Raw genomic sequence first — 27,231 nt, 5'->3', positions numbered from 1 at the left:
GTCGGTGGGTGAGTCGGTGGGTGGGTGGGTGAGTCGGTGGGTGAGTGAGTGGGTGGGTGAGTGAGTGGGTAGGTGGGTGATTGAGTGGGTGGGTGGGTGAGTGGGTGGGTGGGTGAGTGGGTGGGTGAGTAGGTGGGTGGGTGAGTGAGTGGGTGGGTGAGTGGGTGGGTGGGTGAGTGAGTGGGTGGGTGAGTGAGTGGGTGGGTGAGCGGGTGAGTTGTGACCTGCAGTGTGGTGCTTGAACACGGTTGACGCAGCACAAGAGTTGAGCACAGCACCGCTTTCGCTGCTGATGAAACCGTCCCTGAATATAAACCGATTCAGGCCGCGCGCCATCCATCCCGTCGCCAGCGCCAGACGTGCTCGCTCCTAAACAAGTTCAACATCCATAGGTGAGCTGCTGCCCAACCTCCCTCCACTGCCCACTCCTTGATGGGGGTGGGGAGGGCGGCACCTCTAACGACACGTGACGTTGAAGAGCCTCGGCTCTTCAACGTCACGTGTCTCGACACCCGAACTCGCGGGGCGCTGCCCGAGTCCCTCTCCTCGTGATGTCTCCTCGCCTCGTCCTGCCCCTCCTCGGCGTCGTCTTCGCGGGGCTCGGAGTCCTCGCTCGGGAGCCGCAGCTCCGCTTCGAGTACAAGCTGAGCTTCAAGGGCCCCCACCTGGTGCTCGGGGATGGCGCGGTGCCCTTCTGGAGCCACACGGGCAGTGAGTAGAGGGGGCCACACGGGCAGTGAGTAGAGGGGGCCACACGCGCAGTGAGTAGAGGGGGCCACACGCGCAGTGAGTAGAGGGGGCCACACGGGCAGTGAGTAGAGGGGGCCACACGGGCAGTGAGTAGAGGGGGCCACACGGGCAGTGAGTAGAGGGGGCCACACGGGCAGTGAGTAGAGGGGGCCACACGGGCAGTGAGTAGAGGGGGCCACACCGGCAGTGAGTAGAGGGGGCCACACGGGCAGTGAGTAGAGGGGGCCACACGGGCAGTGAGTAGAGGGGGCCACACCGGCAGTGAGTAGAGGGGGCCACACGGGCAGTGAGTCGAGGCGTCTCCACGCCGACCTGACGCGACCCAGCGGGGACTCGAACCCGTCGCCGTACTGCTCCGGGGTCTTGGGTGAGACGCACGGCACCGCATGGTGACTGTGGCGCGAATTTCCGTGTGTCTCACCTGGTGCGTGTGTCTCACCTGGTGCGTGTGTCTCACCTATCCGTGTGTCTCACCTGTCCGTGTGTCTCACTTGGTGCTTGTGTCTCACCTGTCCGTGTGTCTCACCTGTCCGTGTGTCTCACCTGTCCGTGTGTCTCACCTGTCCGTGTGTCTCACCTGGTGCGTGTGTCTCACCTGGTGCGTGTGTCTCACCTATCCGTGTGTCTCACCTGTCCGTGTGTCTCACTTGGTGCTTGTGTCTCACCTGTCCGTGTGTCTCACCTGTCCGTGTGTCTCACCTGGTGCTTGTGTCTCACCTGTCCGTGTGTCTCACCTGTCCGTGTGTCTCACCTGTCCGTGTGTCTCACCTGGTGCGTGTGTCTCACCTGGTGCGTGTGTCTCACCTATCCGTGTGTCTCACCTGTCCGTGTGTCTCACTTGGTGCTTGTGTCTCACCTGTCCGTGTGTCTCACCTGTCCGTGTGTCTCACCTGGTGCTTGTGTCTCACCTGTCCGTGTGTCTCACCTGTCCGTGTGTCTCACCTGTCCGTGTGTCTCACCTGGTGCGTGTGTCTCACTTGGTGCTCGTGTCTCACCTGTCCGTGTGTCTCACCTGTCCGTGTGTCTTACCTGGTGCTTGTGTCTCACCTGTCCGTGTGTCTCACCTGTCCGTGTGTCTCGTCTGGTGCTTGTGTCTCACCTGTCCGTGTGTCTCACCTGCCCGTGTGTCTCACCTGTCCGTGTGTCTCACTTGGTGCGTGTGTCTCACCTGTCCGTGTGTCTCATCTGGTGCTTGTGTCTCACCTGCCCGTGTGTCTCACCTGTCCGTGTGTCTCACCTGGTGCTTGTGTCTCACCTGTCCGTGTGTCTCACCTGTCCGTGTGTCTCACTTGGTGCGTGTGTCTCACCTGCCCGTGTGTCTCACCTGGTCCGTGTGTCTCACCTGTCCGTGTGCCTCACCTGTCCGTGTGTCTCACCTGGTGCTTGTGTCTCACCTGTCCGTGTCTCTCACCTGTCCGTGTGTCTCACCTGTCTGTGTCTCACTTGGTGCGTGTGTCTCACCTGTCCGTGTGTCTCACCTGTCTGTGTCTCACCTGTCCGTGTGTCTCACCTGTCTGTGTCTCACCTGTCCGTGTGTCTCACCTGTCCGTGTGCCTCACCTGTCCGTGTGTCTCACCTGGTGCTTGTGTCTCACTTGGTGCGTGTGTCTCACCTGTCCGTGTGTCTCACCTGTCTGTGTCTCACCTGCCCGTGTGTCTCACCTGTCTGTGTCTCACCTCTCCGTGTGTCTCACCTGTCCGTGTGTCTCACCTGTCTGTGTCTCACCTGGTGCTTGTGTATCACCTGGTACTTGTGTCTCACCTGTCCGGGTTCACACGCCACGTGCGTATTGTGCCATATGCTACAATCATCGCAGCGAAACGTGGTGGGTCAGCTGGCCATGGTTGTTATTGCCACGAAACGTGGTGGGTCAGCTGGCCATGGTTGTTATTGCCACGAAACGTGGTGGGTCAGCTGGCCATGGTTGTTATTGCCACGAAACGTGGTGGGTCAGCTGGCCATGGTTGTTATTGCCACGGTCACGGTTCGGGGTTATGATCGGGGTCGAGGCAGGGATCTTCATCGTCACGATCAGGTGAGGGTCATGGTTAAGTTCAGGGGTTGCGGTCAGGGTCATGGTTTGTGGTGTTGACTTTAGGCGGCCTCAAGGCATGCGCGGAGAGAGGAGAGTGATGGAGAGGTCGGGAGAGAGGAGAGTGATGGAGAGGTCGGGAGAGAGGAGAGTGATGGAGAGGTCGGGAGAGAGGAGAGTGATGGAGAGGTCGGGAGAGAGGAGAGTGATGGAGAGGTCGGGAGAGAGGAGAGTGATGGAGAGGTCGGGAGAGAGGAGAGTGATGGAGAGGTCGGGAGAGAGGAGAGTGATGGAGAGGTCGGGAGAGAGGAGAGTGATGGAGAGGTCGGGAGAGAGGAGAGTGATGGAGAGGTCGGGAGAGAGGAGAGTGATGGAGAGGTCGGGAGAGAGGAGAGTGATGGAGAGGTCGGGAGAGAGGAGAGTGATGGAGAGGTCGGGAGAGAGGAGAGTGATGGAGAGGTCGGTAGAGAGGAGAGTGATGGAGAGGTCGGGAGAGAGGAGAGTGATGGAAAGGTCGGGAGAGAGGAGAGTGATGGAGAGGTCGGGAGAGAGGAGAGTGATGGAGAGGTCGGGAGAGAGGAGAGTGATGGAGAGGTCGGGAGAGAGGAGAGTGATGGAGAGGTCGGGAGAGAGGAGAGTGATGGAGAGGTCGGGAGAGAGGAGAGTGATGGAGAGGTCGGGAGAGAGGAGAGTGATGGAGAGGTCGGGAGAGAGGAGAGTGATGGAGAGGTCGGGAGAGAGGAGAGTGATGGAGAGGTCGGGAGAGAGGAGAGTGATGGAGAGGTCGGGAGAGAGGAGAGTGATGGAGAGGTCGGGAGAGAGGAGAGTGATGGAGAGGTCGGGAGAGAGGAGAGTGATGGAGAGGTCGGGAGAGAGGAGAGTGATGGAGAGGTCGGGAGAGAGGAGAGTGATGGAGAGGTCGGGAGAGAGGAGAGTGATGGAGAGGTCGGGAGAGAGGAGAGTGATGGAGAGGTCGGGAGAGAGGAGAGTGATGGAGAGGTCGGGAGAGAGGAGAGTGATGGAGAGGTCGGGAGAGAGGAGAGTGATGGAGAGGTCGGGAGAGAGGAGAGTGATGGAGAGGTCGGGAGAGAGGAGAGTGATGGAAAGGTCGGGAGAGAGGAGAGTGATGGAGAGGTCGGGAGAGAGGAGAGTGATGGAGAGGTCGGGAGAGAGGAGAGTGATGGAGAGGTCGGGAGAGAGGAACACACTGAGAGGGAAGGAATGAGACGGCGGCATGTTGAGAGGGACGAGAGAGCGGAGTGAGATTGGAGAGTTTGGCGAGAGATGTCGAGAGGAGACGGAGAGTGGGGGGATCGAGTAGCGAGAGAGGGAGCATGGGAGAGAGTGTGGGCAGAGAGTTCGACGCGGGGAGAGTGAGAAGTCGCTGTTCGAGAGTGGGAGAGTCGGGAGTCATCTGGTGGCGCTGTTCGCGATCCCACGCCTCGCGCTGCTGGGGCCGTGGGAACGCGGGCAGCAGGGTGCCGGTCGGGGGTCCGGAGCGGGGTCCATCCCGCCCGGGGACCCCAGATACGCGACCCCTTTAGACCCCTCGTCGCACCGACCTAATGAAGTTGCTTTATTGCCTTTTGGTTGCCTCCTGGTTGTCCCTGATCACCCCTGGTTGTCCCTGGTTGCCCCTGGATACCCCCGGTTGCCCCTGGTTACCCCCGGTTTCCCCCGGTTGCCCCTGGTTACCCCCGGTTTCCCCCGGTTGCCTGCCCTGTGTGCAGGCGCCATCCCGGGACCCGAGCTGCTGCGCGTGGCCCCCTCCCTGCGCCACGGCCGTGGGGCCGCGTGGTCGCGCACCTCGCTCAGAGCCGCCTCCTGGCACGCGCGAGTTCAGCTCCGGGTGACGGGGAGAGGTCGCGCGGGGGGCCACGGCCTGGTATGGGGGGGGGGGCGGGGTGAGGGCACGGGAGGGGGCACGGAGGGGCACGGGGGGGGCATGGGGGGGCACGGGGGGGGCACGGGGGGGGGGCACGAAGGGTGGCACGAGGGCCTTGGGACACGGGGCGATTGTGGTCCGGGTTAGGGAGGCACTGAGGCGTGGTGACAGGAGGGTTACTGTGACACATCGACATACAGGGCACATGGAGACACGGGGGACATAGAGCGCGGAGGAGACGAGGAGACGGGGGGGGACACGAGGAGACGGGGGGGCACGAGGAGACGGGGGGGGCACGAGGAGACGGGGGGGCACGAGGAGACGGGGGGGGGCACGAGGAGACGGGGACACGAGGAGACGGGGGGGGGCACGAGGAGACGGGGGGGGGGACACGAGGAGACGGGGGGGCACGAGGAGACGGGGGGGGGCACGAGGAGACGGGGGGGCACGAGGAGACGGGGGGGGGGACACGAGGAGACGGGGGGGGGACACGAGGAGACGGGGGGGGGCACGAGGAGACGGGGGGGGGACACGAGGAGACGGGGGGGCACGAGGAGACGGGGGGGGCACGAGGAGACGGGGGGGCACGAGGAGACGGGGACACGAGGAGACGGGGGGGCACGAGGAGACGGGGGGGGCACGAGGAGACGGGGGGGGCACGAGGAGACGGGGGGGGGCACGAGGAGACGGGGACACGAGGAGACGGGGGGGGGCACGAGGAGACGTGGTTGGCCCCGCGCGGCCTCGCTGACTGCACGTGCGGTGCACGCCTCTCCCTCCCTCTCTCTCTCTCCCTCCCTCTCCCTCCCTCCCTCTCTCCCTCCCTCTCCCTCCCGCAGGCGATTTGGTTCGCGGAGGAGGCGGGGGCCCTGGGCGCCGTGTTCGGGGGCCCCGAGACGTGGAACGGAGTCGGGGTCATCCTGGACTCTCGCGGCAACCAGGTGGAGGCCTCCACACCGCCCCTCCCACGGAACCCACAGCCCCCCAAACCAACACCTCCATTCCTTGATGGTGGTGGTCGTGGGGGTGGTGGTGGAGGAGGAGGTGGGGAGCGGTAGTGTAGCGGTTAACGCGTTGCGCTACCAACCCCAGTGACCCGCGTTCGATTCCTGCTCAGGGCCAATAACAGTGATGATTATCTGAACTGGTACTGGGCCTCCCTTAGGTCGACTCGGCCTCAAATTGAGTACTTGGTGTGGTGTGTAAACATCACATCCAGGGAGATGAAGGCGGCCGGGCGTGGTGCTGGCCACCCACCCCCTTCGTGTGCCGTGTCGGCCTTCACAGGTGCTCGCTAACAGCACTTGCCCCTACAGTCTGCTAAGGCTATACGGGGGATCTTTGTCTTCATTACCCCCCCGCCCCACCCCCTCTCATTACCCCCCCGCCCCACCCCCTCTCATTACCCCCCCGCCCCACCCCCTCTCATTACCCCCCCGCCCCACCCCCTCTCATTACCCCCCCCGCCCCTCAGGGAGATTTGCCGATGGTTTTTGTCGTCGCCAACAACGGAAGCGTCGCGTTCGCCCAGGGGAGGTGCGTGGGGGGGGCTGGGAGATGGTGGGGGGGGGGATGGTGGGGGGGGGGATGGTGGGGGGGGGGATGGTGGGGGGGGGGATGGTGGGGGGGGGGATGGTGGGGGGGGATGGTGGGGGGGGGGATGGTGGGGGGGGGGGATGGTGGGGGGAGGATGGTGGGGGGGGGATGGTGGGGGGGGATGGTGGGGGGGGATGGTGGGGGGGGATGGTGGGGGGGGATGGTGGGGGGGATGGTGGGGGGGGATGGTGGGGGGGGATGGGATGGTGGGGGGGGATGGTGGGGGGGGATGGTGGGGGGGGGGGCTCTGGGGTCGGGGTCAGTATTTGTGTCAGGGCCGGGAGCGTCACGGATCGATCGTCACAATTCCCACCTCACGCCGGGGATCGATTCACGAGCCGATTCCTTTAGTTGGCCATCGTGGTGCGGCAGGAGAGGTTGCTGATAGGTGGGACGCGTGGCGTGTGCAGGGTGGAGGAGCAGGAGCATGGGGTAAGCAAATGAGAGGTTTGTAATAGGAGGTAGTGATGGGTGGGACACGTGGTGTGCAGGATGAGGGAGGAGGAGGGGCAGGTGACCAAGAGGGCATTGCAGTGGCACTCAGAGGTCGGTGACCTCGATTCCTAGAGCCACGTGGTGGCGGCCGTGCTGGTGGTGGTGATGATGAGGCTATAAGAGGGGTCATTCGAGGTCAGGAGTGGATCAACAGGAAGTGACGGGGAGGTGCGGTGACCCCCTGACCTTGACCCGTGTTCGTGTCGGCAGCGACGCCTCCGCGCAGGCCCTCGCCTCGTGCCGCCGCGACTTCCGCAACAAACCCCACCCGGTGTGGGTGGGGGTCTCCCTCCACGCGGGGAGCCTTGAGGTGAGCGGGGGACGCTGACACCGTGGCCCCATCCTCACCCCGCTGACCCTAACCTCGCCCCGCGACCCCATCCATTTGCCTGTTACCCTGACCGCCTTCCCGTGACCTCCCTCTACCCCGTGACCTTCCCCCCCCGTGACCTTCCCCTCCCACCCAGTGACCTCCCCGTGACCTCCCTCTACCCCGTGACCTTCCCCTCCCCCCCCGTGACCTTCCCCTCCCACCCAGTGACCTCCCCTCCCACCCAGTGACCTCCCCTCCCACCCAGTGACCTCCCCGTGACGTCCCTCCCCCCGTGACTCAGGTGCACCTCACCTCTGGCTTCACTGCGGAGGAGGACTTTGAGCTGTGCGCCACCGTGGGGGACCTCTCCCTCCCACCACAGGGGTTCTTCGGGGTCTCATCCTCCACCGGAGGGGTCCCGGGTAAGGGGCTCGGGGGGAGGGAGAGCTGAGATTGTAGAGGTGAGAGTGGAGAGTTCAGAGGGGAGAGGTGAGAGGGGAGAGGTGAGGAGGTGAGGAATGAGAGGGATGAGAGGGAGTGTGTGAGGTGAGAGGTGATGAGGTGAGAGGTGAGGAATGAGAGGGATGAGAGGGATGAGAGGAAGTGTGTGAGGTGAGAGGTGAGGAGGTGAGAGGTGAGGAGGTGAGGAAGGAGAGGGATGAGAGGGAGTGTGTGAGGTGAGATTGTCCGGCAAAACAACCCCCTACCTCCTCACGGTGCCGGACGGGCAACTCTGTCGTGGACAGTGCTGTGGGGAGAGGTTCAATTTCGATTGGCTCCTCCCCTCATGGCGTCTGTGTCCACCACAGGGGCTAAATGGGGGCTCTGGACGGGTGCGAGGGACTGGTAACCCCTCCAACTTCAAATAATTACCACTAAACCGCGAATTAAGTATATAACTAATAAGCTTGTGCCGGAGGCCCCCGGGGGGCCAGGCGCCTATGACGTCTCCAGGCCAAACCCCAATTGGCGGAGCCAGGAGATTGAATATCTACCCTCGGGGCACCTCCAGAATCAACGAAAAACCACTACGGGTGGCCACGTGGAATGTTCGAACGCTCACTGCGGAGGAGAGGCTGCCACTCCTCTGTTGGGAGCTGGACCGGTACCGCCTGGATCTATGTGGCATTCAGGAGGTCCGGTGGACCGGTTCTGGCTCCTGCCACCATGAGGGGTGGACAGTCCTCTAATCGGGGCAGCAGACTGCCAAACAACAGGGTGTGGCTCTTCTTTTGAACAAAAGAATGAAGGGGGCGTGGGAGCATGGCGGTGAGGTGTGGGAAGCTGTAAGCCCCAGGCTACTTTGGGCTCGCCTTCCCATCAATCGGAGGCGAGGAGTGGTGGTCGTGTTTACTTATGCCCCCACTGAAGATGAACATCCGTGGAGGGATGCAGGCAAAGCCGATGAGTCAGATGCCTTCTATGACCTCCTGTCACAGGTGCTGGCTAAAGTGGCCCCTCGGGATAGAGTCATCATGTTGGGTGACTTCAATGCCCGAGTTGGTCATGATGCTGGCACCTGGTCTGGAGTGATTGGAGGGCATGGGCCAGATCAGCTCAATAACAACGGTAGGAGGTTGCTAGATGTTTGTGCAGCCCATGGGCTTGTAATTACCAACACGCTGTTCCGGCATCGGCGCATCCACACAACATCATGGATGCATGCCGGTTCCAAGCAAGAACATCTGCTGGACTACATAGTGACGGACCAGCGGATGCGAGCCCATGTCCTTGATACCAGGACCTACCATGGAGCTGATCTGCCCTCTGACCATCGACTAGTCATCTGTAAGATGCGCCTGCCATTCTTCCACACCGGTGGTGGGTGTACACCCAGGACCCCATTCCAACCCATAGTGGCCTGGTCTCAGCCAGCTGATGAAAGTTACAAGCGAGAATTTCAACATCGCTTGCAGGTGGGATTGGCATCGTCCCCGACTCCTCCTGATGTCGAGGGTAAATGGGCGAGGTTTAGGAGTGTGATTCATGCAGCTGCAATGGCTGCTTTGGGTACGTGGTCCAAACCTCCCCAGAGACCCTGGCTGACAGAGGAGGTGTTCAGGATGGTTGAGAAAAAGCGACAGGCCCACTGTCATCGGCTACAGAATCCCACGTCAGAGAATGAGGAGGCTTACCGCAGCCTTCGCTCGGAGGTTCGGAGAGCCGTGAGGCGCTGCAAGGATGGGTGGTGGTCGCGGGTTGCTGAGGAGATGGAGTCTGCCTCAGTGGCCCGTGATCACAAATCTCTATTTAACTCCATCAAAAAAGTAACCTGCAGCGCCACACCTATTACCATCATTAGGGGAAAAACGGTGATCCAATCTCCGACCCCCAGGAACAGGTTTGCAGATTTGCTGAGCCTTTCTGTGAGGTCCTGGGGGAGGGAAAATCCCTCAGCCAGGAAAACATCGTGGCACAAAGTGAGGATGACCCTGCTGAGGCTGCGGTGCCTCAAATATTGGAAGAAGTCACCCCCTGTGAGTGGCTGGCTGAGGTGCCATCTGTTGAGGAAGTACTGAAGGCGATCCGGTGTCTGAGACCAGGAAAGGCAGCGGGCAGAGATGATCTCCCAAGCGAAATGCTGAGGGAGGGTGGCGTTTGTGCAGAGACTGCCCTATATGACATCATAACAACAGTCTGGACCACTGGACGGGTTCCGCAGGATTGGAAGGATGCCCTGGTGGTCCCCCTTTTTAAGAAGGGGGACCGCATAGACTGTAACAACTACAGGGGCATCTCACTCCTCAGTGTGCCGGGAAAGGTCCTGGCAAGGATTATTCAACATCGCCTTGCCAGGCACGCTGAGGAGAGGCTTGCGGAGCCCCAATGCGGTTTCAGGAAAGAGCGGTCCTGCACAGATGCCATATTTTCTCTCCGTCTGCTAGAGCAGAGGTGTAGGGAATTCCAACAAGACCTACATCTCTGCTTTATTGACCTGGTCAAGGCCTATGATACCATCAGTAGGCCTGGGTTCTGGGTTGTTCTTCGTGCTTTTGGAGTACCTGACCGTCTGCTCACGATCATTAAGGACCTTCATGATGGTGAGCGGGCCCGGGTAAAACTACGTGGCCGGGAGTCAGAGCCATTCCCTGTACACCTTGGGGTGCGACAGGGATGTCCTCCGGCTCCCACATTATTTAACATCTATTTTGACCACGTAGTTCGTGAAGCCTTCAATAGCTGTACCGGGGGAATCTCCATATGGTACAGATATAATGGGAGGCTGATCGATGCCCGAGTGCGGTCAAGAGATGGCTCCCTATTGCTCAACCACGTTATGTATGCTGATGATTTGGTAATAGCTGCTCATTCAGTGGAGGAGTTGGAGAAGGCTGCTGCTGAGACTGGAGCGTGCCACTAAGAGGTGGGGCCTTACCATCAGCCCCACCAAAACTAAGCACCTGCCTGGGTATTTTGTACCATCGGACACTCCACCCCCACAACTCCCAATCGGTGATGGGGCCGTTGTGGAAAGAGTGGAGAGTTTCCCATACCTGGGCAGTGTGCTTATGACCGGCTCCAGTTTAACAGCAGAGGTCTCACTCCGAATCAGTCGAGCCGCAATATCTTTTCATCGGTTGCGTAACGCTGTGTGGAAGCTACCCGGTCTGTCGCTCCGCACTAAGCTTCAGGTCTTCTTGGCCACGGTCATTCCCTCCCTTTTCTACGCTTGCGAAACATGGACCCCCTAATGGAACATCTTCGCCGGTTAGAAACATTTAGGCTGGCCTGCCTACGATCCATCCTGGGTTTAAACAGACTGGATTGTGTTGGGAGCGCACAAATCCTTGAAAGATCTGGGCAAGGTCCCATCGGTGAGCTCCTCCGGCGGGCAAGGCTGCGATGGCTGGGTCATGTAGCCCGCATGCCCAGCCACCGCATGCCGAAACAGCTTTTGTTCGGCCGGACCGAGGGGGCTAAACGGGCGCGGCACGGGCTAGAGAAGAGATGGAGTGATGTGGTACAGGAGGACGTGGAGCTGAGTGGACTTGCCGATGACTGGTACCAGCGGTGTCAAGATCGGCCTCTGTGGAGGAGGCTCGTGAAGGACGCTACTGGGCAGTTGGAGGTAGTCGCCCACCAACAACAACGGAGGGCGGAGGAGCGACGCTCACAACAACGAGCGGAGCGCCGGATGGCTGAATTACAGCAGGCTGGCACAGTAGGGGGCACAGGTGGTGCATCAGCCAGTCATCTCAGTCAGTCGACCCGTGGCACCTGGGTCTGCCCCGTGACCTCCTGCCAGCGGGCGTTCGACACTTCACGTGGCCTCAGGGTGCACATAGCCTGGCACAAGCGTCGTGGTGACGTCACCACCACTTAGTGGTGAATGGCGGTTGTTGTTCAGGTGAGATTGTAATTCGGGGATGGGGGTCCAGGAGCAGGGGCCGGGTTTGGGGGTGCGGCCCCACGTGACACGGCCTCTCTATTTCAGATGACCACGACGTCCTCTCCTTCCTCACCTACAGCCTCAGCGCGCCTCACCGGGGAAACGTGAGAGAGTGAAGGACTCGCAGCCACTCACCGCACCCCTCACCACTCACGTCTCCTCACCTCACTTGGTGAATATTTACGTCTAATACGCCTCACCTCACCCCATCACCTCTCACACACCTCACCTCCTGAGCTAGGTTCACACCTTGCGTCAGTTCATCTTCACAGCACCTCCACCGTCTCCTCGCCCTCACCGTTGACGTAACATGACCCTGACACCCACCATGATGTATCCTTGGCCCTGTGACATAACATGACCCTGACACCCACCATGATGTATCCTTGGCCCTGTGACATAACATGACCCTGACACCCACCATGATGTGTCCTTAGCCCTGTAACATAACATGACCCTGACACCCACCATGATGTATCCTTCGCCCTGACCTAACTCGACCTTTGCCCTTATCGCAGCCATGAACCCTGTCTGACCGTCACCTACACAGAACCCGACATCGCTTGACCCCTGACCTTTGCCGCGGCTCTGACCTTGACCTCGCCGAATCTTCCCCAGGAGAGCGAGGTGACCCAGCAGGAGCAGGGGGAGGAGGAGAAGGAGGAGGAGAAGGAAGAGGCGCTATGGAGGGAGGAATTTGCTCGCTACCAGGATGAGCTGCGCCGTCAGATGGAGGAATTCCAGAAGGTCCATCCCACGCAGCACGGTACGAGGTCACCGGGGGTCACCGGGGGTCACCGGGGGTCACTGGGGATCACGGGGGGGGGTGACAATTGGCATCCATAGAGTCAGAGGTCCGAATGGATTCGGTTGTCCACTGCAGAGGTCATTTGTAGTCACCAGGGGGTCACAGGAGTCTACACATGGGTAAGGGTTCCACAGAGGTCATCAACCGTGCCCCCCCCCCACTCCTCACCCCCCTCAGCAGGTGAGGGGGCGCTGGAGTCTCAGGCCGAGAGGGACCTGCGTCTGATCTTCGAGGGTCAGGCTCGCATCCAGGCCGAGGTGCGCGATGCAGCCAGGCTCCTGGGCTCCCTCACCGAGGGGGTGGGGGCCGGCGGGGGCAACACCCAGGTGAGGGGGGGGGGGTGATTGGTGAGAGAGGTGAGTGGGTGAGTGAGGTAGTGTGCAAGGAGACGAGTGAGTGGGCGAGTGTTCGGGTGGCTGGGTGGATGAGTGAATAAGTGAGGTTAATTAGACGGGTGAGTGAGCGGAAAGTGAGTGGGTGAGAGGGGCGAGCGGAGCGGGTGAGTGGGTGAGTGATCAAGTGAGTCAGGTGAGGCAGGTGAGAGAGTGAGGGAGCGAGACACGGTGGCGAGATGTTAACTACCTTGCCTGCTATACAGGAGATTGTGGGTTTGATCCCGACCCTGATGCCTGTGTAGTGGCATAGGGTTGTAGCATAGCGCTTGTTGCTATGCTACAACTGCAGGCCACGTGATACACCAGAGGGGGATCTCGGGGAATAGTCACAGAAGGGGCACACCAAGAACCTGCGAGTAGGTTCCAGAAAGGGGGCGTGGCCAGGGGCGGAGCCAGGCCACGCCGACAGTATATAAGAGGGGCCCCTGTAGGGGACCTCGGGGCTGTTGTTGGAGTGGGATCCCCGTCGTGCTGCTGAAGTCTTCGTCACCGTTCTCCTCGTCGTCTCCGTCTTCACCACATCTGTCTCGTCGTCGTCTCCGTCTTCACCATCCCAGGGTGCCACCAGTGAGGCAGCCTACCAGCTGACTGAGTAGCACACCCGACAATAGACGGACTCAATGTTTAGAGTGTTAACCCCGATGGTGCTTGTTCATAAAGAAGTGCCTCCAAGTCTTGTCGTCTACGAGTTAGTCACTCCACCTGTATACTTGTAGCTTGCGTGTCGCTCTCCTCGCGGTCGCGTGGATTTTTCTCTGGGACCCCCGGATTTTCTCTCCACATTTAAAATCAACAACATCATCATCACGGCGTTCAGAGTATTTGGCTGCTGTAAATATCCACATGATACGCCGCTTCGTTGAGCTATCATTTGTGGCCAGGTATATTCTGAAAAAGAGCTACATAGCTCGGCGTGCCTTTCCCGGATAAATTGAAAATAGTTCATCTATATATATAAAAGGGAATTTTGTGAATATGTGTCTGTTCAAAATGTTTCGCATACTTCCCGACATGCAACAAACTTTCCAGACTGTACAACATGCAAAAATGATAAAAATAGACTTTTGTTTTTTTTGGGGGTGGGGGCTCAATAATGCATGGCAAGTGAGCTGTGACGTCACATCTGTCATGTGACGTCACATCTGTCATGTGACCCGTGTGCGGAAGCGTCACCGATTGAGTCTGCTCATGTCATGCATCCCCCCCCCCTCAACCCTCCGCGAGTACAGTGCCATACAAATGTGTTGCAGGTCTAAGGCGTTCTAAGCGCATTGCTTTATTATTTCAGTCGTTTACTGCTGTACACACCCTAAAAGTTGTCTGCTGCAAGCGCGTGTATGTGTACCTATGGACGCGCGCGCGTGTGTGTGGGGGGAGCGGTAGTGTAGTGGCTAGCGCTATGCTGCGCTACAAACCCGGCGACCCGAGTTTGATTCCTGCTCACAGCCACCACCGGTGACGATTATTGAAACCGGTCCTGGGCCTCCCCTAGGTCGACTCAGCCTCAAACGAGTAACTGCTGTGGTGTGTGAACATCGCCACTGAGGAGACAAAGGCGGCGGGCGTGGTGAATCCAAGTCGCGGGCGAAGCCGGGTAGTAAAGCTAGTAGTTTATAAACTAAAAGTTAGGTGAGCGTGGCAGGTGAGCGAGTCAGGTGAGCGTGGCAGGTGAGCGAGTCAGGTGAGCGAGTCAGGTGAGCGAGTCAGGTGAGCGTGGCAGGTGAGCGAGTCAGGTGAGCGAGTCAGGTGAGCGAGTCAGGTGAGCGTGGCAGGTGAACGTGGCAGGTGAGCGAGTCAGGTGAGCGAGTCAGGTGAGCGTGGCAGGTGAGCGTGGCAGGTGAGCGAGTCAGGTGAGCGTGGCAGGTGAGCGAGTCAGGTGAGCGAGTCAGGTGAGCGTGGCAGGTGAGCGAGTCAGGTGAGCGAGTCAGGTGAGCGTGGCAGGTGAGCGAGTCAGGTGAGTGTGGCAGGTGAGCGAGTCAGGTGAGCGTGGCAGGTGAGCGAGTCAGGTGAGCGTGGCAGGTGAACGTGGCAGGTGAGCGAGTCAGGTGAGTGTGGCAGGTGAGCGAGTCAGGTGAGCGAGTCAGGTGAGCGTGGCAGGTGAGCGAGTCAGGTGAGTGTGGCAGGTGAGCGAGTCAGGTGAGCGAGTCAGGTGAGCGTGGCAGGTGAGCGAGTCAGGTGAGCGAGTCAGGTGAGCGAGTCAGGTGAACGTGGCAGGTGAACGTGGCAGGTGAGCGAGTCAGGTGAGCGTGGCAGGTGAGCGAGTCAGGTGAGCGAGTCAGGTGAGCGAGTCAGGTGAGCGTGGCAGGTGAGTGTGGCAGGTGAGCGAGTCAGGTGAGCGTGGCAGGTGAGCGAGTCAGGTGAGCGAGTCAGGTGAGCGTGGCAGGTGAGCGTAGCAGGTGAGCGAGTCAGGTGAGTGTGGCAGGTGAGCGAGTCAGGTGAGCGTGGCAGGTGAACGTGGCAGGTGAGCGAGTCAGGTGAGTGTGGCAGGTGAGCGAGTCAGGTGAGCGAGTCAGGTGAGCGTGGCAGGTGAGCGAGTCAGGTGAGTGTGGCAGGTGAGCGAGTCAGGTGAGCGAGTCAGGTGAGCGTGGCAGGTGAGCGAGTCAGGTGAGCGAGTCAGGTGAGCGAGTCAGGTGAACGTGGCAGGTGAACGTGGCAGGTGAGCGAGTCAGGTGAGCGAGTCAGGTGAGCGAGTCAGGTGAGCGAGTCAGGTGAGCGTGGCAGGTGAACGTGGCAGGTGAACGTGGCAGGTGAGCGAGTCAGGTGAGCGAGTCAGGTGAGCGAGTCAGGTGAACGTGGCAGGTGAACGTGGCAGGTGAGCGAGTCAGGTGAGCGAGTCAGGTGAGCGAGTCAGGTGAGCGTGGCAGGTGAGCGAGTCAGGTGAGCGAGTCAGGTGAGCGAGTCAGGTGAGCGTGGCAGGTGAGTGTGGCAGGTGAGCGAGTCAGGTGAGCGTGGCAGGTGAGCGAGTCAGGTGAGCGAGTCAGGTGAGCGTGGCAGGTGAGCGTAGCAGGTGAGCGAGTCAGGTGAGTGTGGCAGGTGAGCGAGTCAGGTGAGCGTGGCAGGTGAACGTGGCAGGTGAGCGAGTCAGGTGAGTGTGGCAGGTGAGCGAGTCAGGTGAGCGAGTCAGGTGAGCGTGGCAGGTGAGCGAGTCAGGTGAGTGTGGCAGGTGAGCGAGTCAGGTGAGCGAGTCAGGTGAGCGTGGCAGGTGAGCGAGTCAGGTGAGCGAGTCAGGTGAGCGAGTCAGGTGAACGTGGCAGGTGAACGTGGCAGGTGAGCGAGTCAGGTGAGCGAGTCAGGTGAGCGAGTCAGGTGAGCGAGTCAGGTGAGCGTGGCAGGTGAACGTGGCAGGTGAACGTGGCAGGTGAGCGAGTCAGGTGAGCGAGTCAGGTGAGCGAGTCAGGTGAACGTGGCAGGTGAACGTGGCAGGTGAGCGAGTCAGGTGAGCGAGTCAGGTGAGCGAGTCAGGTGAGCGTGGCAGGTGAGTGTGGCAGGTGAGCGAGTCAGGTGAGCGTGGCAGGTGAGCGAGTCAGGTGAGCGAGTCAGGTGAGCGTGGCAGGTGAGCGTGGCAGGTGAGCGAGTCAGGTGAGTGTGGCAGGTGAGCGAGTCAGGTGAGCGTGGCAGGTGAGCGAGTCAGGTGAGCGTGGCAGGTGAACGTGGCAGGTGAGCGAGTCAGGTGAACGTGGCAGGTGAGCGAGTCAGGTGAGTGTGGCAGGTGAGCGAGTCAGGTGAGCGAGTCAGGTGAGCGTGGCAGGTGAGCGAGTCAGGTGAGCGTGGCAGGTGAGCGAGTCAGGTGAGCGAGTCAGGTGAGCGTGGCAGGTGAGCGAGTCAGGTGAGCGAGTCAGGTGAGCGAGTCAGGTGAACGTGGCAGGTGAACGTGGCAGGTGAGCGAGTCAGGTGAGCGTGGCAGGTGAGCGAGTCAGGTGAGCGAGTCAGGTGAGCGAGTCAGGTGAGCGTGGCAGGTGAACGTGGCAGGTGAACGTGGCAGGTGAGCGAGTCAGGTGAGCGAGTCAGGTGAGCGAGTCAGGTGAGCGAGTCAGGTGAGTGTGGCAGGTGAGCGAGTCAGGTGAGCGAGTCAGGTGAGCGAGTCAGGTGAGCGAGTCAGGTGAGCGAGTCAGGTGAGTGTGGCAGGTGAGCGAGTCAGGTGAGCGAGTCAGGTGAGCGTGGCAGGTGAACGTGGCAGGTGAACGTGGCAGGTGAGCGAGTCAGGTGAGCGAGTCAGGTGAGCGAGTCAGGTGAGCGAGTCAGGTGAGCGTGGCAGGTGAGCGACGGATTTGTCTTTTCCAGGCGCTGGATTCGCTGCTGGACTCCCAGAGGGAAATCCTTCAGCAGCTCAAGGAGATGAGGTGAGTCTGGAACGTCCGATGATCTCCTCACCTCTCACCTCACCTGGTGCCACCTGTCCCCTCAACGTGTTAGGATGCCCCCGCACCCTCCCGCCTTAATTCGCCCCTCCACTAATCTGATTACCTCCACCACGGCGCTTGTGCCAGGCTAGGTGCAAGTGTTCACGGGACAGGCCCAGGTGCCATGGGTTGGCAGTGCTCCCCGCTGTGTCAATTTGCGTCGTTTTTATCAGCCCGGCGCTCCGCTCGTTGTTGTGAGCGTCGCCCTTTTCGCTGTTTCGGGTGAGGGCGACTGCCTCCAACTGCCCAGCAGCAGCAGCAGCAGCGTCCTTCACGAGCCTCCTCCACAGACGCCGATCTTGACACCGCTGGTACCAGTCATCGGCAAGTCCACTCAGCTCCACGTCCTCCATCTCCTCTCTAGGTCGTCCCGCGCCCGTTTATTCCCCTCTGTCCAACAGCAGCGGCGATATCAAGACAATCGGCAGCATCAATACCGTGATGAGCAGCAGCAGCAGCGGCAGGGAGTCTTTAGTGTCCACTGTGAGTGAAGCAGCCGGCCGTGTGGTGTTTCCATGGTGATTACGCACCGCAGTATTTACCAGGGCGGCCGCTGGTTTCGAACCGCGAACCTCTGCAACAAGTGGCGAACGCGCGTCACCGCCCCTACTGCCGATGATGAACCCAGAAGCCCCGCCCCCCACTGACCCCCCCCTGCCATCCACTGACCCACCGCCCCGCCCCCCAGGAGCATCGTGTCGGACACGTTCCAGCGAGCGAGCGCCATCCAGAAGGCGACGAGCGGCGGCGCGGAGCACGTGCAGCGGCTGTCGGAGCTGCAGCAGCACGTGGGCATCGTGAAGAGGGACCTGGGGACCCTGGTTCAAGAGGTACGGGGACCCTCGCTGCCTCACCCCAACGCTCACCTCACGTGCCCTCACTCGTCGGTAACATCGTGTGGCCCCAAACAATAGATTGACTATGCGACAGGCGACGTTTCGGGCAATGGCCCCCTTTTCACGCAGGAGAATAAGTCTCGTCTCTCGCGGCCTCGCTCCTCACCACAGCCAGGTCCGTCCGCATGGCTGACCCGGAATATATTTCCGCAGCCCGCATCCAGTACACTAGCCCCACCCCTTCACTAGACCCACCCCTTCACTTGCCCCACCCCTTCATTAGCCCCACCCCTTAACTAGCTCCACCCCTTCACTATCCCCACCCCTCTTTAGCCCCACCGCTCGCTAGCCCCAGCCCTCGCTAGCCCCACCCCTCACTAGCCCCACCCCTCTCTAGCCCCACCCCTCTCTAGCCCCACCCCTCTCTAGCGCCACCCCTCGTAAGCCCCACCCCTCTCTAGCGCCACCCCTCGTAAGCCCCACCCTTCGTAAGCCCCACCCTTCGTAAGCCCCACCCCTCGTAAGCCCCACCCCTCGTAAGCCCCACCCCTCGTAAGCCCCACCCCTCGTAAGCCCCAGCCCTCGTAAGCCCCACCCCTAGTAAGCCCCACCCCTAGTAAGCCCCACCCCTCGTAAGCCCCACCCCTAGTAAGCCCCACCCCTAGTAAGCCCCACCCCTCGTAAGCCCCACCCCTCGTAAGCCCCACCCCTCGTAAGCCTCACCCCTCGTAAGCCCCACCCCTCGTAAGCCCCACCGCTCGTAAGCCCCACCTCTCGTAAGCCCCACCCCTCGTAAGCCCCACCCCTTCACTAGCCCCACCCCTTCACTAGCCCCACCCCTCTCTAGCCCCACCTCTCGCTAGCCCCACCCTTCGCTAGCCCCAACCCTCTCTAGCCCCACCGTTCGCTTGCCCCACCCCTCTCTAGCCCCACCCCTCTCTAGCCCCACCCCTCTCTAGCCCCACCCCTCGCTAGCCCCACCCCTCGCTAGCGCCACCCCTCTCTAGCGCCACCCCTCTCTAGCGCCACCCCTCGCTAGCCCCACCCCTCGCTAGCCCCACCCCTCTCTAGCCCCACCCCTCGCTAGCGCCACCCCTCTCTAGCCCCACCCCTCGCTAGCCCCACCCCTCGCTAGCCCCACCCCTCGCTAGCGCCACCCCTCTCTAGCCCCACCCCTCTCTAGCGCCACCCCTCGCTAGCCCCACCCCTCGCTAGCCCCACCCCTCGCTAGCCCCACCCCTCGCTAGCGCCACCCCTCTCTAGCCCCACCCCGCTCTAGCGCCACCCCTCGCTAGCCCCACCCCTCGCTAGCCCCACACCTCACTAGCCCCACCCCTCGCTAGCCCCACCCCTCTCTAGCCCCACACCTCGCTAGCCCCACCCCTCGCTAGCCCCACCCCTCGCTAGCCCCACCCCTCGCTAGCGCCACCCCTCGCTAGCCCCACCCCTTGCTAGCCCCACCCCTCTCTAGCGCCACCCCTCGCTAGCCCCACCCCTCTCTAACCCGACCCCTCTCTAGCCCCAACCCTCTCTAGCCCCACCCCTCGCTAGCGCCACCCCTCGCTAGCCCCACCCCTCTCTAGCCCCACCCCTCGCTAGCCTCACCCCTCTCTAGCGCCTCGCCTCTCTAGCCCCACCCCTCTCTAGTGCCTCGCCTCTCTAGCCCCACCCCTCTCTAGCGCCACCCCTCTCTAGCCCCACCCCTCTCTAGCACAACCCCTCTCTAGCCTCACCCCTCTCTAGCCCCACCCCTCGCTAGCACCACCCCTCGCTAGCCCCACCCCTCTCTATCCCCACCCCTCGCTAACCCCACCCCTCTCTAGTGCCTCGCCTCTCTAGCCCCACCCCTCTCTAGCCCCACCCCTCTCTAGCCCCACCCCTCTCTAGCCCCACCCCTCTCTAGCCCCACCCCTCTCTAGCCTCACCCCTCTCTAGCCCCACCCCTCTCTAGCGCCACCCCTCGCTAGCGCCACCCCTCGCTAGCGCCACCCTTTGTAAGCCCCACCCCTCGTAAGCCCCACCCCTCGTAAGCCCCACCCCTCGTAAGCCCCACCCCTCGTAAGCCCCACCCCTCGTAAACCCCACCCCTCGTAAGCCCCACCCCTCGTAAGCCCCACCCCTCGCTAGCCCCACCCCTCGCTAGCCCCACCCCTCGCTAGCCCCACCCCTCGCTAGCCCCACCCCTCACTAGCCCCACCCCTCTCTAGCCCCACCCCTCTCTAGCGCCACCCCTCGTAAGCCCCACCCCTCTCTAGCGCCACCCCTCTCTAGCGCCACCCCTCGTAAGCCCCACCCTTCGTAAGCCCCACCCTTCGTAAGCCCCACCCCTCGTAAGCCCCACCCCTCGTAAGCCCCACCCCTCTTAAGCCCCACCCCTCGTAAGCCCCAGCCCTCGTAAGCCCCAGCCCTAGTAAGCCCCACCCCTAGTAAGCCCCACCCCTAGTAAGCCCCACCCCTAGTAAGCCCCACCCCTAGTAAGCCCCACCCCTCGTAAGCCCCACCCCTCGTAAGCCCCACCCCTCGTAAGCCTCACCCCTCGTAAGCCCCACCCCTCGTAAGCCCCACCGCTCGTAAGCCCCACCGCTCGTAAGCCCCACCTCTCGTAAGCCCCACCCCTCGTAAGCCCCACCCCTTCACTAGCCCCACCCCTTCACTAGCCCCACCCCTCTCTAGCCCCACCTCTCGCTAGCCCCACCCTTCGCTAGCCCCAACCCTCTCTAGCCCCACCGTTCGCTTGCCCCACCCCTCTCTAGCCCCACCCCTCTCTAGCCCCACCCCTCTCTAGCCCCACCCCTCGCTAGCCCCACCCCTCGCTAGCGCCACCCCTCTCTAGCGCCACCCCTCTCTAGCGCCACCCCTCGCTAGCCCCACCCCTCGCTAGCCCCACCCCTCTCTAGCCCCACCCCTCGCTAGCGCCACCCCTCTCTAGCCCCACCACTCACTAGCGCCACCCCTCGCTAACCCCACCCCCCTCTAGCCCCACCCCTCTCTAGCCCCACCCCTCGCTAGCCCCACCTCTCTCTAGCCCCCCCACCCCTCGCTAGCGCCACCCCTCTCTAGCCCCACCCCTCTCTAGCCCCACCCCTCTCTAGCCCCACCCCTCTCTAGCTCCACCTCTCTCTAGCGCCACCCCTCTCTAGCCCCACCCCTCTCTAGCACTTCCCCTCGCTAGCCCCACCCCTCTATAGCCCCACCCCTCTCTAGCCCCACCCCTCGCTAGCCCCACCCCTCTCTAGCACTTCCCCTCGCTAGCCCCACCCCTCTCTAGCCCCACCCCTCTCTAGCCCCATCCCTCTCTAGCCCCATCCCTCTCTAGCGCCACCCCTCTCTAGCCCCACCCCTCTCTAGCCCCACCCCTCTCTAGCGCCACCTCTCTCTAGCCCCACCCCTCTCTAGCTCCACCCCTCTCTAGCCCCACCCCTCTCTAGCCCCACCCCTCTCTAGCCCCACCCCTCTCTAGCCCCACCCCTCTCTAGCACTTCCTCTCGCTAGCCCCACCCCTCTCTAGCCCCACCCCTCTCTAGCCCCACCCCTCTCTAGCGCCACCCCTCTCTAGCCCCACCCCTCTCTAGCCCCACCCCTCTCTAGCGCCACCTCTCTGTAGCCCCACCCCTCTCTAGCCCCACCCCTCTCTAGCGCCACCCCTCTCTAGCGCCACCCCTCTCTAGCCCCACCCCTCTCTAGCTCCACCCCTCTCTAGCCCCATACCTCGCTAGCCCCACCCCTCGCTAGCCCCACCCCTCTCTAGCCCCACCCTCCCTCTCTAGCACTTCCCCTCGCTAGCCCCACCCCTCTCTAGCCCACCCCTCTCTAGCCCCATCCCTCTCTAGCGCCACCCCTCTCTAGCCCCACCCTTCTCTAGCCCCACCCCTCTCTAGCGCCACCTCTCTCTACCCCCACCCCTCTCTAGCCCCACCCCTCTCTAGCCCCACCCCTCTCTAGCCCCACCCCTCTCTAGCCCCACCCCTCTCTAGCACTTCCCCTCGCTAGCCCCACCCCTCTCTAGCCCCACCCCTCTCTAGCCCCATCCCTCTCTAGCGCCACCCCTCTCTAGCCCCACCCTTCTCTAGCCCCACCCCTCTCTAGCGCCACCTCTCTCTACCCCCACCCCTCTCTAGCCCCACCCCTCGCTAGCGCCACCCCTCTCTAGCCCCACCCCTCGCTAGCCCCACCCCTCGCTAGCCCCACCCCTCGCTAGCCCCACCCCTCGCTAGCCCCACCCCTCTCTAGCCCCACTCCGCTCTAGCGCCACCCCTCGCTAGCCCCACCCCTCGCTAGCCCCACACCTCACTAGCCCCACCCCTCGCTAGCCCCACCCCTCTCTAGCCCCACACCTCGCTAGCCCCACCCCTCGCTAGCCCCACCCCTCGCTAGCCCCACCCCTCGCTAGCGCCACCCCTCGCTAGCGCCACCCCTTGCTAGCCCCACCCCTCTCTAGCGCCACCACTCGCTAGCCCCATCCCTCTCTAGCCCGACCCCTCTCTAGCCCCAACCCTCTCTAGCCCCACCCCTCGCTAGCGCCACCCCTCGCTAGCCCCACCCCTCTCTAGCCCCACCCCTCGCTAGCCTCACCCCTCTCTAGCGCCTCGCCTCTCTAGCCCCACCCCTCTCTAGTGCCTCGCCTCTCTAGCCCCACCCCTCTCTAGCGCCACCCCTCTCTAGCCCCACCCCTCTCTAGCACAACCCCTCTCTATCCCCACCCCTCGCTAGCCCCACCCCTCTGTAGTGCCTCGCCTCTCTAGCCCCACCCCTCTCTAGCCCCACCCCTCTCTAGCCCCACCCCTCTCTAGCCCCACCCCTCTCTAGCCCCACCCCTCTCTAGCACCACCCCTCTCTAGCCTCACCCCTCTCTAGCCCCACCCCTCTCTAGCGCCACCCCTCGCTAGCGCCACCCCTCGCTAGCGCCACCCCTCGCTAGCGCCACCCCTCGTAAGCCCCACCCCTCGTAAGCCCCACCCCTCGTAAGCCCCACCCCTCGTAAACCCCACCCCTCGTAAGCCCCACCCCTCGTAAGCCCCACCCCTCGCTAGCCCCACCCCTCGCTAGCCCCACCCCTCGCTAGCCCCACCCCTCGCTAGCCCCACCCCTCGCTAGCCCCACCCCTTCACTAGCCCCACCGCTTCACTAGCCCCACCCCTCTTTAGCCCCACCCGTCTCTAGCCCCACCCCTCGCTAGCCCCACCCCTCGCTAGCCCCACCCCTCGCTAGCCCCACCCCTCGCTAGCCCCACCCCTCTCTAGCCCCACCCCTCTCTAGCGCCTCCCCCTTGCTAGCGCCACCCCTCGCTAGCCCCACCCCTCTCTAGCCCTACCCCTCGCTAGCCCCACCCCTCGCTAGCCCCACCCCTCTCTAGCGCTTCCCCTCGCTAGCCCCACCCCTCGCTAGCCCCACCACTCACTAGCGCCACCCCTCGCTAACCCCACCCCCCTCTAGCCCCACCCCTCTCTAGCCGCACCCCTCGCTAGCCCCACCTCTCTCTAGCCCCACCCCTCGCTAGCGCCACCCCTCTCTAGCCCCACCCCTCTCTAGCCCCACCCCTCTCTAGCCCCACCCCTCTCTAGCTCCACCTCTCTCTAGCGCCACCCCTCTCTAGCCCCACCCCTCTCTAGCACTTCCCCTCGCTAGCCCCACCCCTCTATAGCCCCACCCCTCTCTAGCCCCACCCCTCGCTAGCCCCACCCCTCTCTAGCACTTCCCCTCGCTAGCCCCACCCCTCTCTAGCCCCACCCCTCTCTAGCCCCATCCCTCTCTAGCGCCACCCCTCTCTAGCCCCACCCCTCTCTAGCCCCACCCCTCTCTAGCGCCACCTCTCTCTAGCCCCACCCCTCTCTAGCTCCACCCCTCTCTAGCCCCACCCCTCTCTAGCCCCACCCCTCTCTAACCCCACCCCTCTCTAGCCCCACCCCTCTCTAGCACTTCCTCTCGCTAGCCCCACCCCTCTCTAGCCCCACCCCTCTCTAGCCCCACCCCTCTCTAGCGCCACCCCTCTCTAGCCCCACCCCTCTCTAGCCCCACCCCTCTCTAGCGCCACCTCTCTGTAGCCCCACCCCTCTCTAGCCCCACCCCTCTCTAGCGCCACCCCTCTCTAGCGCCACCCCTCTCTAGCCCCACCCCTCTCTAGCTCCACCCCTCTCTAGCCCCATACCTCGCTAGCCCCACCCCTCGCTAGCCCCACCCCTCTCTAGCCCCACCCCTCTCTAGCCCCACCCCTCTCTAGCCCCACCCCTCTCTAGCACTTCCCCTCGCTAGCCCCACCCCTCTCTAGCCCCACCCCTCTCTAGCCCCATCCCTCTCTAGCGCCACCCCTCTCTAGCCCCACCCTTCTCTAGCCCCACCCCTCTCTAGCGCCACCTCTCTCTACCCCCACCCCTCTCTAGCCCCACCCCTCTCTAGCCCCACCCCTCTCTAGCCCCACCCCTCTCTAGCCCCACCCCTCTCTAGCACTTCCCCTCGCTAGCCCCACCCCTCTCTAGCCCCACCCCTCTCTAGCCCCATCCCTCTCTAGCGCCACCCCTCTCTAGCCCCACCCTTCTCTAGCCCCACCCCTCTCTAGCGCCACCTCTCTCTACCCCTACCCCTCTCTAGCCCCACCCCTCTCTAGCCCCACCCCTCTCTAGCTCCACCCCTCTCTAGCCCCACCCCTCTCTAGCCCCACACCTCGCTAGCCCCACCCCTCGCTAGCCCCACCCCTCACTAGCCCCACCCCTCTCTAGCCCCACCCCTCTCTAGCCCCACCCCTCTCTAGCGCCACCCCTCTCTAGCCCCATCCCTCTCTAGCCCCACCCCTCGCTAGCGCTACTCCTCACTCACGGCCGTGGCGGCCAACGAGTCACGTGCCACCCACGCCAGCCCAGCAGGCGACCCGCAGAATATCGCGAAATGCCACCGGAATCTTCACCCCGATTCTCGCTTCTCACTTCACTCCTCACCCGCCGTCGCCCCAGGCCAAGAGGGGGCAGTGCCCCCCGCCCCCGTCCTGCGTCTCCACCCTGAGCTTCGTGCTCTTCTCCGGGATCCAGACGGCACTGCTGCTGGGATACCTGGCCTACAGGTGTGGGCCCTCACCACACTCACCCACTCACCACACTCACCCACCCACTCACCACACTCGCCCACCCACTCACCACACTCACCCACCCACTCACCACACTCACCCACCCACTCACCACACTCACCCACCCACTCACCACACTCGCCCACCCACTCACCACACTCACCCACCCACTCACCACACTCGCCCACGCACTCACCACACTCGCCCACGCACTCACCACACTCGCCCACCCGCTCACCACACTCACCCACCCACTCACCACACTCACCCACCCACTCACCATACTCACCCACCCACTCACCACACTCACCCACCCACTCACCACACTCGCCCACCTACTCACCACACTCACCCACCTACTCACCACACTCACCCACCTACTCACCACACTCACCCACCCACTCACCACACTCGCCCACCCACTCACCACACTCGCCCACCCACTCACCACACTCGCCCACCCACTCACCACACTCGCCCACCCACTCACCACACTCGCCCACCTACTGACAACACTCGCCCACCTTCTCACCACACTCACCCACCCACTCACCACACTCACCCACCTTCTCACCACACTCACCCACCCACTCACCACACTCACCCACCTACTCACCACACTCGCCCACCCACTCACCACACTCACCCACCTTCTCACCACACTCGCCCACCTACTCACCACACTCGCCCACCTACTCACCACACTCGCCCACCTACTCACCACACTCACCCACTTACTCACCACACTCGCCCACCCACTCACCACACTCATCCACCCACTCACCATACTCACCCACCCACTCACCACACTCGCCCACCTACTCACCACACTCACCCACCTACTCACCACACTCACCCACCTACTCACCACACTCGCCCACCCACTCACCACACTCGCCCACCCACTCACCACACTCGCCCACCCACTCACCACACTCGCCCACCCACTCACCACACTCGCCCACCCACTCACCACACTCGCCCACCTACTCACCACACTCGCCCACCCACTCACTACACTCACCCACCCTCTCACCACACTCACCCACCCACTCACCACACTCACCCACCTTCTCACCACAATCACCCACCCACTCACCACACTCACCCACCTACTCACCACACTCGCCCACCCACTCACCACACTCACCCACCTTCTCACCACACTCACCCACCTTCTCACCACACTCGCCCACCTACTGACAACACTCGCCCACCCACTCACCACACTCGCCCACCCACTCACCACACTCACCCACCTTCTCACCACACTCGCCCACCCACTCACCACACTCGCCCACCCACTCACCACATTCACCCACCCACTCACCACACTCGCCCACCTACTCACCACACTCACCCACCCACTCACCACACTCGCCCACCCACTCACCACACTCGCCCACCTACACACCACACTCACCCACTTACTCACCACACTTACCCACCTACTCACCACACTCACCCACCTACTCGCTACACTCGCCCACCTACTCACCACACTCCCTCACCTACTCACCAGACTCGCCCACCTACTCGCCACTCTGTTTCCTGTGAATGTGTTGCCTGTGACTGTTGCCTGCGACTGTTGCCTGTGACTGTGTTGCCTGCGACTGTGTTGCCTGTGACTGTGTTGCCTGTGACTGTGTTGCCTGTGACTGTGTTGCCTGTGACTGTGTTGCCTGCGACTGTTGCCTGTGACTGTTGCCTGCGTGTTGTTAGGAGTCACCAGGATTCTGTCGCCAAGAAATTCTTCTGACCCCCCACCACCCCCGTCCGTGACTCAACTTGATCCCCGTGGGGTGGGGGCTGAGACCCCCTTGTGTGGGGGGAGGAGCAGGCAAGGTTCACGTGTGGGGGAGGGGTGAGGGGGGGTCTCCACTCGTTCATGACCGTACGGGATTGATCACGTGGGATATGTTTATTGTTGTTGTCGTTAAAATTGAGAACACAGCGAGAGAGACGGCGCCTCTGTGATGATGAGAGTGAGTGGCGTGCGGACGGTGGGGGGGGAGGGGGGGGTGACGTTCGCGTGGGGGTGCGTGGGGCTGAGTAATTAAGGAGCCGGGTAATTAGCGCGCACGATGCAATGAGCACCCGAGTCTCGCTCGCGTCTCCAACCGGACCCCCCACCGTGACCCTTCACCACGGCTACAGCCAGGTGAGAGGTCACGGGGACCCCCGTGAACCCCGGCTACCCCCAGCCCCCGCAACTCATCACCTGGCAGCAGCCGGGCCCCCCGTGACCCCCGTGACGACGTCGTCGCCTCCCCACGC

At 62.6% G+C, this 27,231-nt stretch overlaps 1 protein-coding gene across 2 annotated transcripts; it reads left to right on the top strand.

The window, feature by feature from the left end:
- Window positions 1-206: 206 nt before the first annotated feature.
- Window positions 207-26,908, top strand: LOC116942098 (protein ERGIC-53-like). 2 transcript variants are annotated; one of them, XM_032953683.2, is made up of 13 exons: window positions 207-711; window positions 4,513-4,667; window positions 5,507-5,608; window positions 6,142-6,203; window positions 6,969-7,068; window positions 7,373-7,493; window positions 11,507-11,565; window positions 12,080-12,227; window positions 12,450-12,595; window positions 16,946-17,004; window positions 17,753-17,894; window positions 24,845-24,951; window positions 26,677-26,908. In XM_032953683.2, exons 1-13 carry the CDS (start codon window positions 552-554, stop codon window positions 26,711-26,713), a joined length of 1,398 nt encoding a protein of 465 aa, XP_032809574.1. In that variant the 5' UTR covers window positions 207-551; the 3' UTR covers window positions 26,714-26,908. The 2 variants fall into 2 exon arrangements, with proteins under 2 accessions (XP_032809574.1, XP_032809572.1); XM_032953681.2 differs by having other exon boundaries at window positions 208-711; window positions 12,447-12,595.
- Window positions 26,909-27,231: the final 323 nt, after the last annotated feature.

The sequence above is a fragment of the Petromyzon marinus genome, chromosome 13, assembly GCF_048934315.1.
Source record: "Petromyzon marinus isolate PM22_M1 ecotype Great Lakes invasive population chromosome 13, UKy_Petmar_22M1.pri1.0, whole genome shotgun sequence".
Taxonomy (NCBI): Eukaryota; Metazoa; Chordata; class Hyperoartia; order Petromyzontiformes; family Petromyzontidae; genus Petromyzon; species Petromyzon marinus.
The sequence above is the reverse complement of the archived record's forward strand: the minus strand, read 5'-3'. Positions and strand labels throughout refer to the sequence as shown.

Coding starts and splice junctions, on each gene's coding strand:
- LOC116942098 (XM_032953681.2), top strand. CDS start 552: ATGTCTCCTCGCCTCGTCCTGCCCCTCCTCGGCGTCGTCTTCGCGGGG. Junction 6,204..6,968: donor GTCGCGTTCGCCCAGGGGAG/GTGCGTGGGGGG, acceptor TCGTGTCGGCAG/CGACGCCTCCGCGCAGGCCC. Junction 17,005..17,752: donor CAGCAGCTCAAGGAGATGAG/GTGAGTCTGGAA, acceptor CCCGCCCCCCAG/GAGCATCGTGTCGGACACGT.